General features: G+C 36.6%; 1 protein-coding gene across 50 annotated transcripts in view; it reads left to right on the forward strand.

Annotated features, from left to right (window-relative positions):
* Nucleotides 1-15,774, forward strand: part of CLASP2 (cytoplasmic linker associated protein 2) — a 217,789-nt gene that overhangs the window by 137,497 nt on the left and 64,518 nt on the right. For 29 of the 50 annotated variants that reach the window (XM_077991295.1, XM_077991296.1, XM_077991299.1 and 26 more), the window contains 4 exons: nt 1,901-1,964; nt 11,623-11,786; nt 13,220-13,298; nt 13,430-13,480. In XM_077991295.1, coding sequence (XP_077847421.1) covers nt 1,901-1,964; nt 11,623-11,786; nt 13,220-13,298; nt 13,430-13,480 — 358 coding nt within the window. The remainder of the gene's footprint in view (nt 1-1,900; nt 1,965-11,622; nt 11,787-13,219; nt 13,299-13,429; nt 13,481-15,774) is intronic. The other 21 variants (XM_077991306.1, XM_077991307.1, XM_077991312.1 and 18 more) reach the window with 1 other exon arrangement.

A 15,774-nucleotide genomic window follows, 5' to 3' on the forward strand; every position in this document is an offset into this window, starting at 1 on the left:
GACGGAGTTTCACCATGTTAGCCAGGATGGTCTCGATCTCCTGACCTCGTGATCCGCCCTCCTCGGCCTCCCAAAGAGCTGGATTACAAGCGTGAGCCACCGTGCCCAGCAATTGTTCTATTTAACAAAACATTTTAAAAGGAAACTTTTTATTCACACATAGAAATTAAATTTAAAATGTTATTACTTTTAATATTAAATAATAAAACTGGTTATTAAAATTTATTCCTGGTAAGTTTTTCAATGAGAGGAAGAATGTTTATGCTTATTTGGAAATGAAGATATATTCTTAGTGTGTGTGTAATATGTGAATTTTAGTGTAATACAAAGTTGAATTGGAAGGCATTTCTTTAAGAACAGATATTTGTTAATATTTTGGGTTTGGGGTTTTGTTTCCTTTGCTAATGGCATTATCATGTCTTTTTCCCCCTACTTGCTTTATTGTCCTTGTCTGTGTGATGTTTTAAACCTATAGTTGACCCCTTTGAGAACCTAGCTTCAGATATTTCATAGGGTTAAGCATGGTGGAATGTACAGGGTTACTTCCTGACTTGATACCTGTGAAATAAGAGTTTGATGTACTTACTTCCTGTGTATTTGTTTTAGGACATATTAGAACTATATAATTTAAAATAAATGTTTCTGTATTACCTAAATATATTTTCATGTGTGCATATCACACATCATGAATCACTGCAATCCACCATCATAATATTGTTCCCAGCCCATCAAGATTAAGTTAATATTAGATTCAGCATGCCATTTTAAATGACAAGGGAGTAGGCATAGTTTAGAATGATTTTAGCCCGTAAGCAGCAACATTTAAGAAAATGTCTTAACACCTAAAAGGATAGAATTCATGTGTTGATCATTTTAAATGGCAAGGGAGTAAGCATAGTTTAGAATGATTTTATCCCATCAGTAGCAACATTTAAGAAAACATCTTAACACTTAAAATGATAAAATTCATGTATTGGGAATGCCACATGTAAAATATCCTTCATCCCATTAATAAAGGACAATTGTATTTCTCTTCTTAACTTTTAACCTTTAAGATAGTGTGAGCTACAACAGAGTAATTGTTGTATTTAGTAACTTTGTATTTAGCCCTGACTAGGAAATCCCACAAATTTCTCAATTTTTAGGGCTGATGTTTTTTAATGATTTCGTCGTTGTTTCTGATTTTTAAGAGATGAGATCTCGCTTTGTCACCCAGGATGGAGTGCAGTGGCACAATCATTGTTCACTGCTGCCTTGAATTCATGGGCTCAAACAGTCCTCTCGCTTCAGCCTCCCAAGTAGCTGGGACTACAGGCATGCACCACCACACCCAGCTGATTTTTTTTTTTCTTGAGACAGAGACTAACCCTGTCACCCAGGCTGGCGTACAGTGGTGCAATCTCAGCTCAGTGCATCCTCTGCCTCGCAGGTTCAAGCAGTTCTCCTGCCTCAGCCTCCCGAGTAGCTGGGATTATAGGCATGTGCCACCATGCCCAGCGCAGCTACTTTTTTGTATTTTTAGTAGAGACGGTTTCACCACGTTGGCCAGGCTAGTCTCAAACTCCTGACCTCCAGTGATCTGCCCACCTCAGCCTTCCGAAGTGCTGGGATTACAGACATGAACCACTGTGCCCGACCATTCCCAACTGTTTTTGTTTTTTTTTTTTTTTTTTTTTAATTTATAGAGACAGGGTCTTGCCATTTTGCCCAGGCTGGTCTTGAACTCCTGGGCTCAAGCGATCCTCTCACCTCGGCCTCCCAAAATGCTAGGATTATAGCTGTGAGCCACCATGCCCAACCTAACCTTTTTTTTTTTTTTAAGAAAATTATGTGTAAAGTTACTTTTATATGACTTCTTGCTACAGCAAGATATTAATTAACCGCTGTATTATTTTGGCAGTCGAGTTGAACTGAAAAGATTATGTGAAATTTTCACAAGAATGTTTGCTGACCCTCATGGCAAGGTATGTTTTAGTATTTAAGATTATTTATTTCTATAGGGTGTCATTTGTATATTGTCAAAGTAGAAACACTGTAGGCCTTTCTTATTTTATTGTCCCAAAATGGCAGTAATATTTTCAAACATCATTAAAATTGTTTGGTATCATACATAATTTAGAAATTAATCTCTGGTAACTTTTTGAGCTTCTCCAATGATAGATGGTCTAAGACTGAAAATTAAAGGGGATACAGTTACAACTCATGTAATTTAGTCAAGTTGGTGTATTTTGTGTTACTAAGACTGTTTTAGTGTTTGTAAAAGACATAATTGGGGTAAGCTGAAAAAGTTTTTAACATTTTGTTTTTGTCTGTGATTAATTACAGCATTGATGTAAATATATTTCAATTTGAAAATAATAATTTTGTAGAAAAGAATTGTCATTAATTAACACAAAGACACAAAATGTGGTTCCAGCCATAGTTTGGTGGTAATATGAGACATTTCTTACATTGAAATAGTCTGTAAAAATTTTCAGAACTTTGTTCATTTTTAATGTTGATTAAAACATATTTATTTAAGTACTTATATGTAATCTGCATGTGTACTGTGAAATTTTGGTTTACCTGGATGCATAGTGCTGTTATAAAACTGTGGTCACATATTCCGTTTCCAGCAGTATGTTTGACAATGGTGAAATCTTCTCTTAGGATACCAAATGTCTACAGGAGACTTTCTAACCTAAGTGAGAGGGAAATATGGCAAGGAAATGATAAGAAAAATATTAATGAATTTCACTTTACTGTTTATTGTCTTCACTTTATTGTTGCACATCTCATTTCCTCTTTTTTTTTTTCCTATTTTTGGTATTTTCATTACTTACAACACTACTTAAAGATAATGAAATCCACTTTATACATAAACTAAAATCCAGCTAATGATTTAAATCCAGTGGGGGATATACTTATCTAAATAAATTGCTTATACTTTAAAACAATATTTTCAAAGATCATTCTATCAGAAGTTTTATTTATTTAAGGATAAAATATCCTATTAAAAGACAAAGAAGAAAATACATTTGGTAAAGTTTGTAACTTATAATTGAACATGCAGGTAACTGTACCATTCTATATTGATATTGCTATCACTGATTACAGCTGTAAGTCTTTAATGTAAAAATTTCTATAAATCCTGAACAAATTAACTGTTGGTATTTTTAGTTGGCAATATAAGCCGAAGGACAAGACAGTTATTTGGGTTAACTTGTTTTATTAAACATTTAAATTAATAGTCTATTCAACTTTGAAATACATAGTTATTAAGCATCTTCAGTAATTCCTGCTACTGGAAGATATAAGACCAAAGCTAGATTATTTCTTGAAGTCACAGTTTTTTACTTTCTTTTAAGGCAATAATGCAGTTTGGTTGGATGCCATGATATATAGTGATAAAGAAAAGATCAAATAGGAAAGCTGAGTTTAACACTGGTATAGAAACTTAACTGAGCACAAATGTTTGGCCTCTCTTAATACATGTGGAGAACCAGCTACTATTTTCCCTAGGATTGCATCAAATTTCTCTTCTTAGGGCTTTAAAGCAACATAAAATTCTTACCTACCCATCTGGTTTGTTTGTTTGATTTTGGTTTTTGTTTTTTAGTCAATTCTGTGAAGACAAATGTAATGGGAAGATTTTCATATTTTTGTGTGGCCGTTGATTGTCCATCAGAGACTCTGTCAATAATGTAATTCATTAAGGATAGACTAGACATGTCACCATCCTGTGCTGAGTTAAAAATGTTTGAGTTTTTAGGCCGGGCGCAGTGGCTCAAGCCTGTAATCCCAGCACTTTGGGAGGCCGAGACAGGCGGATCACGAGGTCAGGAGATCGAGACCGTCCTGGCTAACACGGTGAAACCCCGTCTCTACTAAAATACAAAAAACTAGCCAGGCGAGGTGGCGGATGCCTGTAGTCCCAGCTACTCGGGAGGCTGAGGCAGGAGAATGGCGTGAACCCTGGAGGCGGAGCTTGCAGTGAGCTGAGATCCGGCCACTGTACTCCAGCCTGGGCGGCAGAGCGAGACTCCGTCTCAAAAAAAAAAAAAAAAAAAAAAAAAATTTTGAGTTTTTGCATTGTATTCTGATATTTTTAAAATAGCTGCACCCCTCCCTTTTTAATGTATTTTTAGACCAACAGTTTCATCTTCAGAATCAAGCAACTTTTTTTGGCATCTTTTTTCTGAATGCAATCTTGTTCTATATCAGACTCAGCCACTATTTTCTGTAAATAATGTAGCTTTGCAGACCATAATGGTCTCTGTCCCAGCTACTCAATTACGCCATTATAGCACGAAGGCACCCTTAACAGGCAATAAATAAACAAATGTGTGTGTTGGGTTGCAATAAAACTCTATTTGTGAACATTAGAATGTGAGGGTATATGTGTGTGTGTGTGTGTGTAATTTTTTTTTTTTTTTTTGATACAAGATCTCTTTCTGTCACCCAGGCTGGAGTACAGTGGCATGATCTTGGCTCACTGCTTCCGCCTCCTGGGTTCAAGCGATTCTCATGCCTCAGCCTTCCAAGTAGCTGGGCTTACAGTCATGTGCCACCACACTCTGCTAATTCTTTGTATTTTTAGTAGAGACGGGTTCTCGCCATGTTGGCCAAGCTGGTCTTGAACTCCTGGCCTCAAGTGATCTGAGGTGACAAGCCCATCTTGTCCCCCCAAAGTGCTGTGATGACAGGTGTGAGCCATCATGCCTGGCCATGTGTTTATATAATTTTCATGTGTCACTAAATACCCTTTTGATTGCTTTTAAAATCATTTTTTAAATGACTGTAAAAACTTTTTAAGAATTAGAAATAGCTTGCAGGCCATACTTTGCTGACCCCTGTCGTATATGATCAACTCTTTGTCATTGACACTAAAATAGAAACATATGTTCAGGAACCTATACCCTTGGAAAGCTGAAATTATTTGATGTCTGTAATTTGATAAATGAACTTTTTACTTCATATGCCCGTATAGAAACAAGTAATTAACCACAATATCCGTAAGACAATAATTTAGACCATAAATCAGCAAATGTGTTATTTTAAAGCCTTTTAGTATTTGTTATAAGTGAAGTAGTACAACAGATGTTGTACTGCAAAATGGTAGGCTTTGGACATTATCTTGAGGGCAGTGAGCGGTCACTGAGTAGATGAGACGTACCTTTGGAAGCATTACTTCAGCAGTGTGAGGGAGAATTTAAAATACCAAGTATGGATAGTGAAGCTAGATTGCTTGGGTTCAAATTCTACCTCCAATTTATTAGCAGTATGTACTTTAATTATTAATTATTAATCTGTAAAACAGTTAATAGTAATATCCACCTCATAAGATTGTGATGATGATTAAATGAGTCAATATACGTAAACCCTTAGAACATACCAAGTACCATATATAAGTTTTTTAGAGATCAAATAAATTTTTTAAATTAAGGAGTTTGAGGCAGATTTTTATTTTGACTGCTCTGGATCCATTTTTTGCCCATCAGATGCAAGCAGTATCAGTTGCCAAAAGCTATCCCATATATTTTTGGCACTTGACTCTGGAAAGAACTGCCTTCACTGTGGTGCTTGCTTTGAATTGACATTTTATGGTATTTGTAACACTACCTCTTGAATCATAATGCTCTTAAGTCTTGGACAGCAAGGGTAGGAATTCAGTCTGTGGCTACTAAAATGAGGCACAGTTGAATCTCCTGACAAGCATTCTAGGAAGCTCAGCTGCCTGCAGTCTTGGGATCAGGAGACCATAACACACATCTTACCTAGGGAAAATAAAAAGTACTATAGTTACTTTTATTACTTCCAATCAATAGTTATTGTTTCAAGCCTTCACAGAAATATTTTAACTTGTGAAAGTATTGCTTCTGAGAGGAGGAAAAAAAGAGAAAAGAAAGGAAAAAATTCTATAGACTATGCTTTGGAACCAAATGTTGGCCCTGTTCAGAAGTGGGAGTATGTATCTATTATTCTTGGATTCTTTTCAGATGTTTAACCTCAAGGATTGGTAGGGTCTGGAAAAGAAGAGTTTTTGTCTTTAGTTTTCTTAATTTTCCTGGCAAGGAGGTGCAAGAGAAACAAAATCATATGTTCTTCTCCCATACTATTCATTTAAGTCTTGTTTTAAAAACTATTTTGAGTTTATCATAAAACTTTGAAAACATTTGTCACTTTTATTTTCTAAGTGTTTTTCTTCCATACAGGAACTTTGCATTGATGGCGACTAATTTGTGTGTTTTTCTTTTTTTTCTTTTTTTCTTTTTGCATGCTGTCCCCTGTGTTGGAACTCTCAATAGAGAGTAAGTTGGTTCAATATTTGTTGGAAACCTAACTTTACTGCATGACTGTGAAATTAACCCTTTTTCTCTGTTTTCTCTCCCGAAGAGTTCATGCAGTGTTGGAACCTTTGCAATCCACGAAATGCTATTTGCAGTTATGCAAACTATCATTCTGTTTGGAGATATGCTTTTTAATCTACTAATTAATCTAATTTGATTATGTTCTTCTGTTCTATATTTGATGACTGGCACACCTAAGATATAAGAGAGTTAAAGCAAAGTCTGCCTCAATTGTAATAGCTTGAGTATTTTAATTCTTTTCCAACAAATTATATTTATGAGATATGTGGGATAATAAATTGATTCTGTTGAAGATTGCTTCCATTGAATTATTTAAAAATGATTCTGAAGTTTCACAATTTTTTAAAAAAAATTTAACCCCTACCTTCCCACAATTGACATTTTATTAATGTCATTCCATAAAAGCAAACAGTGGATTATGGAATAGTAATTCTCATCTTTGTCTTCTGAAAGAAAATGTGAATCACTAGTATTATATTAGCATAGCCATTTTCCACTTTGTTCTTTAATCATAGATAAGGAAATGGGAGCATATTAACATCTGACAAGAACCCTTTTTATTAGGGCAATCAAGTAAGAAATTTTGTATATAATTTTCAACAAATTTTAGATATGGATAATGAAGATAGATCGGTGTATATGTATCTATATGTAAGTACAATTGACTTAGAGAGGGACACAGACCTCTGTGGAATCGAAAATCTATATATAATTTTTAACTCCCCAAAACATAACTACTAATAGCCTAGTGTTGACCAGAAACCTTACCAATAACATAGTCAATTAACATATATTTTATTTATTATATGTATCATACAGTGCATTTTCTTTTCTTTTTTTTTTTGAGACGGAGTCTTGCTCTTTCGCCTAGGCTGAAATGCAATGGCTCAATCTCAGCTCACCACAACCTCCGCCTCCTAGGTTCAAGCAATTCTCCTGCATAGGGGGGATTACAGGCATGCGCCCACCACGCCCAGCTAATTTTGTATTGTAGTAGAGATAAGGTTTCTCAATGTTGGCCAGGCTGGTCTCGAACTCCGGACCTCAAGTGAGCCACATGACTCGGCCTCCCAAAGTTCTGGGTTACAGGCATGAGCCACCACGCCTGGCCTGTATACTGTGTTCTTATAATAAAGTAAACTAGAGAAAATAAAATGTTATTAGCCAGGCTCATGCCTGTAATCCCAGCACTTTGGGAGGCTGAGGTGGGCAGATCACCTGGGCTCAGGAGTTTGAGACCAGCCTGGCCAACATGCTGAAACCCTATCTCTACTAAAAATACAAAAAAATTAGCCAGGCATGGTGGCGCTGACCTGTAATCCCACCTATACAGAAGGCGGAGGCAGGAGAATCACTTGAACCTGGGAAGCGGAGGTTGCAGTGAGCCGAGATCGCACCAGTGCACTCCACCCTGGGTAATAGAGTGAGACTCCGTCTCAGAAAGAAAATAAAATGTTATTAAAATTACAAGGAAGAGAAAATATATTTACTTACTAATTATTAGGTGGAATGGATCACCATAAAGATCTTCATTATTGTCATCTTCACCTTGAGTAGGCTAAGGAGGAAGAGGAGGGGTTGGTGTTGCTATCTCAGGGGTGGCAGAGGTGGAAGAAAATCCACGTATAAGTGGACCCACACAGTTTAAAAGCATGTGGTTCAAGGGTCACCTGTGTATGTGTGTGCATATGATCATTTACTAAGTACCATTGATAGGATATAAGCATTTTTGAAAAATAATAGTACAGGCTGGGCACATGGCTCACATCTGTAATCCTAGCACTTTGGGAGACTGAGGTGAGAGGATTGCTTAAGGCTGGGAGTTTGAGACCAAGCTGGGCAACAAAGGTAGACCCCATCTGTACAAAACTAAAAAAATTAACTGGACATGATGGTGCATACCTGTAGCCCTACCTACTGAGGAGGCTGAGGTGGGAAGATCGCTCGAGCCCAGAGGTTTTAGGCTGCAGTATGCCATGATCGTGCCAGTACACTGCAGACTGGGTGATAGAATAAGACTGTCTCAAAAGCAATAACAAAATTTTAAAAATAGTACAATTTCTTATGTAGAGTACAGCAACTAACATGTCCCCATTTTTATTTAGCTGCTCATGTTTTATAACCAAAAAATATTTCTACTTGGGAAACTCAGAGACGCCTTCTTGAAGAAAACGGATCTTAACAGAACATGAGCTTCGGATATGTCAGTGTGAGAATAAAGGCTTATTGGAAGTAGCTAGCCTGAGTCCAGAAAAAGAAGTGGGAGATGCTAGAAAGTTTATGGGAAATAAGAAGTTAATCTTGGCTCGAATAAAGGGAAGGTCTTCCCTTGCATTGAAGAAAAAGGGTTGGATATATGAGATGGGTTCAAGGATAAAGAGTTTATGTTTCCAGATAGCCCAAGATCAATTTGGAGTTAGAAACTTGTCTAAGTATTTTAGACATTATCTTATAGACAGTGAAGGGACATTAAAGGATTTTGTTTCCATCCAAAGAATGATACCACAATCTGATGATGACAAACATGAGTTGACAAACTACAGCCTGCAAGCCATATCTTTCCTGCTTACTGTTTTTGTGAATAAAGTTATATTGGCACACAGCCATGCTTATTTGTTTATGTGGTGTCAGTGGCTGTGCTAAATGGCAAAGTTGAGTAGTTGCGATAGAGACCATATGGCTTGCAAAGCCCTAGGATATTTACTATCTGGCCTGTTACAAAAATGGTTTACTGACCCCTGGTATACAGAAAATATAAAACTAAAGTCAGGCTACTACAGAAATCCAGATCTGAGGTCAGAAAGGTTTGGTGCCTTTAGTGATGGTGTGGTAAACAGATTTGGAGGAGGTCAGGAAAAAGCTGTTCTAGAGGTTCTGAGGCCTCATGGGATAGATCAGAGAGACTATGTCAAGTAGGTCACACTTATGATAAAAAGAGAATCAGGATGAAGACATGCAAAAGGAGAATTCCTGGCAAACAGAAAGAAGGGAAGTAAGAGGAAAGCCGTGTCAAGTTACAGAACGGCCAAACATACTAAACTTAATGAAGACGCTGTTATACATCATGATTAGAAAGTAATTGGTGGGAGCAATAGGATGGAAACAGAGAGATAATTTATTGGGATGACTTCTGCATCTGTAAGCAAAGGATTTAGGTAGAGAATAAAAGAGTAAAGATAGAGGAGACCATGTTTTAGAGAGCAAGAATATAAAGTAGAAAGATTAGCCTTAAAATGAAGAAAATCACTTCTTTCTTGAAGAAATGATGATTAGAAGGATAGGTATAGAGGAAATCAAATTGAGGGAAGAGTCAGTGGAGAATTTCATGTTGAATGACAATAAAGAAGATAAGTTAGGTCATCTGGTAATAGAGTGGATGAGCACAACTGAAAACCAAGTGACCTAGCTTTAAGTCCTGGCCTAGCTATTAACCATCTGTGAAACATTGGGCAGATCATGTAATTCTCTGGTTCCCTGTTTCCTCATCCATAAAATAGGAGGGTTGACCTAGGCATTCTAATGTCTGTGATTTTCAGAATGGATTTTCATAAAGGAAAGCTTGAGGTTGTAATCTTCAGGAGCATAGACAAGTGTTGAAACAAGGGTGAAAGTGAAACAAAGAATAGGATAATGGTGTCCTAGTAAATGAGCTTTGGGGGAGAGCCAGGAAGCTCTGATTTGTAGTGTTTGCCTATTTCTGAGATGTGAATACCCCATCCACTTCGCAAAATTCCTGAATATTTAACAGTTGACTGTCTAGACAGGTGCAAACTGAAGCCAGCACATCACTGAACAGATTTGCTAGGTAACAAGAAGAATGAGTACCAGATTAGTTACATGCATTTGTCATAGACTAGGTCTAGTGAAGTTCCTTGACAGTATTCGTGGCCCTCAGGAGAAGGCCAGAGACAGTTTAATGAAGCAGTTGGCCAAGTTTGGAATCTAAGAGAATCCAAGTTCTTGGGGGATTGTTGGGGTAGGGGTGGGACAAGAGTTAAAGGAATCCACACTGAGTAGGAACATTGTTGAAGCACACACTGCCTGGGGACCAGAGAATACTCAAAAATTTAATTATAGTTTCTACTGTTACCAGTATAGTGCGTCTTAAGCAAATAGCTAAAGTATATTTTTATTTTTAACTCAATTTAAATGTTGAAGCTTAATTACAATTCTGATAAAGAAAATCCTTCATTTCTAAAGAGAAAAAAACAAGAGTTCATCTATAACTGTATAATGGGAATTCAAGAAATAAAATATACATTGAGAGCAAAACCCTTAGTTCTCAAGTTAACATATTTACTTTTTGAGATTAACTTGAAAAGTTAACAATTTTAAGATTTTTTTAACCCATAGTTTTTAATCTATGATTAATTTGTCCAGTAATACATTGTGGCTGACAGAGTTTTTTCTTCTTTACCTAGAAACTAATTTTCCAGTATGGTATTGACTATCTTATAAAGAGATACAGCCTTGATAAAGGTCCCTTTTCACAAGTATTTTAATGAGCTGCATCACTTATAAACATTATCTTTCCTTCACTATAATAATTTTTTTCTACCTTATAAAAATGTGTAAACCAATAGATTAATATTGGAAGTAAGTAAAAAACCCATAAATGGATATGGAGACTAATAGTATGCCATCTCGGACTTTTTAAAAATCACTAAAATTTAGATGTAGACATTGATCTTGGATTTATTTCATTTTAGATGGAGTTACAGTTGAATCATTTAAAATTACCATTGAGGCAGTTTTAATAAATAATATATCCCATACCAAATTATTTGTGACAGTTGTTATTTTGAGAAGTCTGAGGATTCTCTAATTAGTCTATTATGCCAGGTAAATTTTATACTTTAAGGTCATTGTAGTCTTCTCATTTACTCAGTACCACTCTTCGGAAGAACTGAGAGTTAGTGAAACTATAGTTTTTTCCCCTACATTTTATAGAAAACAGATTTCACTTTAACCAGTTTAAGCTGTGGCATCATTGATAATATTAGGTGTGCCAGCCATTATGGCCAAACTTTCTTTACCAAGTGATGCTGCATGGAATAGCTAATTGTCGAACTTCTGCAGAAGTTGGATAACAGTTCAAATGTACTCTTGTATCACAGAGTCCAATGAAAAGCAAGAGAGATTGTTTTTCCGCTTGGCTGCCAAACGCTGTGCCTCTGATTCCTGTGTTCCTTTCTATATTCATTTTGAATTGAACATAGAGGTCAATATTTCCTCTTTTTTTCTCCCTACCTCTCCCCTTTATCAACTGTAGGTATTCAGCATGTTTTTGGAAACGCTAGTGGATTTCATACAAGTCCACAAAGATGATCTTCAAGATTGGTTGTTTGTACTGCTGACACAACTACTAAAAAAAATGGGTGCTGATTTGCTTGGATCTGTTCAGGCAAAAGTTCAGAAAGCCCTTGATGTTACAAGGTAATATTTTTTTCATATATTTCAAGTTAACCTGATAATAACTAGGAATATCTAACCCCCATATTAATAGTTCAGATTTCTGAGTCCCTTTGAACAATTTAGATTGCATGGACTCCATTTGAAGATTGTTAATTATGCCCACTCATATCGTATATTTAACGCAACATTTTTCCTTTGGTCAAGCCCTGCATTTCTTTTATAAAAATTGTATTAATATTGGTTGACTAGTTCAAGGTGGTGTTTTATCTTAATTGATATATCAGCAGCTGGGCATGGTGGCTCACACCTGTAATCCCAGCAGTTTGGGAGGTTGAGGCAGGCAGCTCACTTGAGGTCAGGAGTCTGAGACCAGCCTGGTCAAAATGGTGAAACTGTATCTCTACTAAAAATACAAAAATTAGCCAGGTGTGGTGGCAGGCATCTGTAAGCTCAGCTACTCGGGAGGCTGAGGCAGGAGAATCACTTGAACCCGGGAGGTGGAGGTTGCAGTGAGCTGAGATTGTGCCACTGCACTCCAGCCTGGGCAACAGAGCGAGACTCTGTCTCAAAAGAAAAAGTAAAAAAAAAAGGTATCGGCAAAGTAAGGTTGAAGATTGAAGATTTTATTTAGTCTACTATAAAAAGTATTTTCTGTGTATTTAAACAATGTTTTATTATGCATTTAAATATTCTAAATCTCTTTTCAGAAGGTTTTGAACCAATGATACAGTTCTACTTTCTTGTGTAGATTGTTGAAATAAGAAACACTTATTTCAAATATCTGTTTACTAGGTTGAGGTGAGTCAGAATTCAGATTTTAGGTGTAGAGAAACATTTCTGAGAATGTTAAGCTTTTTGCTGAATACATTTTTCTGATTAAATCTATAGTTGAGGCAAGATAGGCTATTATTTACTGTAGTGTTGCTTTTTGTTTGTTTGTTTGTTTGGGACGGAGTTTTGCTCTTGTTGCCCAGGCTGGAGTACAATGGCGTAATCTTAGCTCACTGCAACCTCTGCCTCCTGGGTTCAAGTGATTCTTCTGCCTCAGCCTCCAGAGTAGCTGGGATTACAGGCATGCACCACTATGCCTGGCTAATTTTGTATTTTTAGTAGAGACTGGGTTTCTGCATGTTGGTCAGGCTGGTCTCGAACCCCCAACCTCAGGTGATCCGCCCACCTCAGCCTCCCAAAGTGCTAGGAATACAAGCATGAGCCATTGCGCCCAGCCTGTGGTGTTGCTTTTTAACCCAGTACTGAGTACAAATTCAGATGTTCATATTCTTCTGAGGATGCATTTATTGTATACTATACCAGATGGTTTATACCACATGCAGATACTACTTCATGGATGTTTTTTGGATGACATTATGTTTGGTATTAAGCATAGTCTTTTGCTATTACATGCGTACTTGCTAACTAAATTTTTGTTTTGCTTTGCTTTGTTCTCGTTTCAGAGAATCTTTTCCAAATGATCTTCAGTTCAATATTCTAATGAGATTTACAGTTGATCAGACCCAAACACCAAGCTTAAAGGTAAAAATTTGAGATCTTTTGAAGACATTATAAGGAATTGAAATATTTATTAATAAAGTTATGTTGATATTTGTATTTCTGTCACATGAGAAGCTGTTCAATCAGTGGGTTTTGTTTTTATAAACTTTCAGACAGTCAAGCCAGCACTTCGGGACCAGCTTCACTCTTTTTGGAGCTCCAAGGTTTTATTGTTTTTGTTTTTATTTGCATTATTTCTTTTCTTAACTCTCTGCAGTGTTTGCATCTATATTCAACTACTAACCTTTGTAAGCCTTTTACGCATGCACATATTTGATTTCAAATGTTATTTAAATGCAATGCCAGACTCTGAGTCTTTTGGAGAAACTTAATGGTAATACACATTTGGAAGGCATCACAGTATTGCCATCTAACCCTAAGCTGGTAATGCAAACGCACTCTATAAAGTCTTATCTAATTTTATGTTTGTGATTTCCCATTACTTTTTTTTTTTTTTTTTTAAGTGTCAGGCATTTTAACAGGTATTTTAGGCAAAATGTCAGTTTTGCCTATGTATTAACTAAACACAAATTTTTAAATTTAACCTCAGTCCCTTTCTTCAATTATCCTTAACTGAAATAGTAAGTTTTTTTCTGATGTATGCGTAACATTTGGAGTTATAATTAACTTTCTCATTTGTTACATACACACATTTTCCAGTTAATGTGAAAACTAAGTGGATTCCAATTTGTGATTTAAAATGATGATTAAATTTTACATAAAAGAAAAAAATTAATGTACAAGAATAGCTCGTGAATTCTTTACTAAAGGGTTTTTTTAGTGAGTTTTATTAAATGAGATTAAAGTCAGGGAAATAACAAGCATATGTACTTACACAAGTCCTTTATTTTTCTGCTCTATCCTGCACGAAACATATTTCTACAAGCATTACTGCCCAGGATTGATTTTTCCCTTAAGTTTCTGAATGCAATTGTGCCTCAGAATCACAATTATGTTTCTTATCAGGGTTGACTTTGTAAACCGAAAAGTGTCTGAGACAAGTCTCAATCAATTTAGAGTTTGCCAAGATCGAGGATGCATCCAGGAGAAAGAGATACAAGCTACAGTAGGGTCTGTGGCCTGTGCTTTCTTCCAGAGAAGGCTTTGAGGACTTTAATATTTGAAAGAGAAAGAGCCAGCAGAAGGGGAAAGAGGAACAGTCAGGCATTCATCTAGTGTTCAGTAAATCTGATCTTACATAAGAGAAAGTAAACATAGAGTAGAGGAAGAAGTCAAATATGTGTTTGTCTCTGGGTGAGTGGGGGATGATTTCTAGTCTCATCATTGTCCTCTACCTGTGAAGATAAACTGTTAATTTACATTGTCAGCATGAGGGAGACCACCTGAAGAGCTGTGTAGCCTTCTATCTTGCAGCTGTCTGTGTATGAACAAATGGGAGGCAGTTTTTTGGATGACTCAGTTCCCAAGCCTAACTTTTCCCTTTGGCATAGGCCATTTTATTTTCCTTTCACAACTTACACTCAATATAATGTTGTTTTCTTAGAGCTGCTAGGGGAAAGAGGTTTCATCTGTTTGATTTTGAAAAGGGACTTGCAGAAGAGTAATTTACTTGATATTATTAATAGATATTTTTGAACTCAAAATGACCAAGGCATTGTGCTAGGTGTTCCTGGGAATATAAAGTTTGTAATTTTATCATTATTAACTATAATATATAATAAACTCTAAACAGTAATAAAAGTTATGATATAGGTACCTGTAGTGGTGTTCAGGTGCTACTGAAATGTATGTAGAGTTAACTAGGTGTGGTAGGTCATGCCCATAGTCCTAGCTACTCAGGAGGTGAGGCAAGAGGATTGCATGAACCCAGGAGTTGAGGTTACGGTGAGCTCTAATCACACCACTGCACTCCAGCCTGGGAGCCTCTTTTTTTTAAGAGACAGAGTGAGACCCTGTCTGTTAAAAAAAAAAAAAAAGAAAAAGAAAAAAGAAGAAGTGAAGAAAGAAAAAAAGTAGAAAATGTATATAGAGATGTTTCATGGGCCAGTGCAACTGAAGGTCTAAACCAGCTTAAATAAGGGTGAGGCTGGACACAGTGGCTCACACCTGTACTCCCAGCACTTTGGGAGGCTGAGGCAGGTGGATCACTTGAGGTCAGGAGTTTGAGACCAGCCTGGCCAACATGGAGAAACCCTGTCTCTACTGAAAATACAAAAATTTACCAGGGGTGATGTTGGGCGCCTGTAGTCCCAGCTACTTGGGAGGCTGAGGCAGGAGACATCGCTCAAACCCAGGAGGCGGAGGTTGCAGTGAGCCAAAATCATGCCACTGCTTTCTAGCTTGGGAGACAGAGTGAGACTCGGTCTCAGAAAAGCAAATAAATAAAAATAAGGTGTTGATAGTTGAGTTCAGAGGGAGAATAAGTTGCAGGAGACTTGAAGAGAAAGACAAAGCAAAGATTAAAATGAGATATGCACAAATTAAAATTAACTTTCCT

The sequence above is a fragment of the Macaca mulatta genome, chromosome 2 (assembly GCF_049350105.2).
Source record: "Macaca mulatta isolate MMU2019108-1 chromosome 2, T2T-MMU8v2.0, whole genome shotgun sequence".
Taxonomy (NCBI): Eukaryota; Metazoa; Chordata; class Mammalia; order Primates; family Cercopithecidae; genus Macaca; species Macaca mulatta.